The sequence below is a fragment of the Aspergillus alliaceus genome, assembly GCF_009176365.1.
Source record: "Aspergillus alliaceus strain CBS 536.65 unplaced genomic scaffold BDW43scaffold_158, whole genome shotgun sequence".
In the NCBI taxonomy this organism is placed as follows: Eukaryota; Fungi; Ascomycota; class Eurotiomycetes; order Eurotiales; family Aspergillaceae; genus Aspergillus; species Aspergillus alliaceus.
Window position 1 is genome coordinate 6969 of NW_022474841.1, and position 1105 is coordinate 8073.

At 34.2% G+C, this 1105-nt stretch overlaps 1 protein-coding gene across 1 annotated transcript; it reads left to right on the top strand.

Annotated features, from left to right (window-relative positions):
* Positions 1-685, top strand: BDW43DRAFT_295724 (uncharacterized protein). The gene is made up of 2 exons (XM_032044093.1): positions 1-296; positions 408-685. Exons 1-2 carry the CDS (start codon positions 35-37, stop codon positions 551-553), a joined length of 408 nt encoding a protein of 135 aa, XP_031893645.1. The 5' UTR covers positions 1-34; the 3' UTR covers positions 554-685.
* Positions 686-1105: the final 420 nt, after the last annotated feature.

Sequence of the window (1105 nt, forward strand, 5' to 3'; positions counted from 1 at the left end):
TTTAAACCAGTAACAGTTTCCAATACTCTCAATTATGGCCCGCAACTTCTTATCAGTTGCAGTGTCAGGAGTTGGTGTTAAATCTCTTTTTAATACCAGTCATGATATCTGTTACTATCGCCGAAGCCGCCTTGATCCAAAAACTATTCATGGACTTATAATACTTCTTATAGCAGATCGCTTTCAGTTAAGAAAAGACTGCCAAATTGAGAAGAAAGAGAGTGATAATATATCAGATATCTATAACTACCTTAAACAACCGGGTGATAAGGATCACTTTGAATATATCAGTGATAGTGATGATTCTGGGAATCCTGAGGAGAATCTATTCAATCTACTGGACAAGAATTATATTAAAGATGAAGATACCCCTGAAATACCTGATATTTAGCCTTCAATACTAATAGAGGAGAAGCATGCACAGTTCCATAAAGATAATAGTGAAGATGATATACAGGGACCAGAGACTTTAGGCTATCGGCGGCAGTCAAGATATGGAGCTCAGGCTGTAAATTATCGTGCTCTTGCCGGTTATCAGATATATAATACCTAACATTAGACTTTTAATCAGACTTAGTGTTTTTCCTTTAGAGTTATATATTCTAACTTAGTTAGAATTTTATTTACTTATATCTTTAGTAGCTTCTGCCTTAATATCTGTATTCGCACTAAACTACTTTAGTATTAAAAATTAGATATGGTCTGATATATCTCCACAATTTGCATAGTTGGCTGCACTGGCTTGCTGTATATGACCCATGGGTTAAACCGTCGGCCCGTGGGCCGGGGTAGCCAATAACCCGGCCCGGCATGGACTTTTGTATACACAAACCCAGCCCATTTCTTGGCGGGTTGGGCCGGGTTGGGCCGGGTTTCTTGGGCTGGGCCTAACAAGTCTAGTCTAAAATTAAAATTAATATAGTTTAATTTTTAGTATATTATTACTAATTTATCTATATTTTAATTTCTCTCTAAATATATTATAGTTTATTATTATTATATATTTAGCAGTAAATTCTGATAAATATAGATTTATATAAATATTAAATAAACTAAGTTTCTTAGTCTATTTATCTTTATTATTTAAAGTAGAAAGTTACTCTAA

Excerpts from the sequence above, each read along its gene's own strand:
- BDW43DRAFT_295724 (XM_032044093.1), top strand. The coding sequence starts at position 35 with ATGGCCCGCAACTTCTTATCAGTTGCAGTGTCAGGAGTTGGTGTTAAA. Across the intron at positions 297-407 it reads CTTTGAATATATCAGTGATA|AGGAGAAGCATGCACAGTTC; the intron begins GTGATGATTCTG and ends CAATACTAATAG.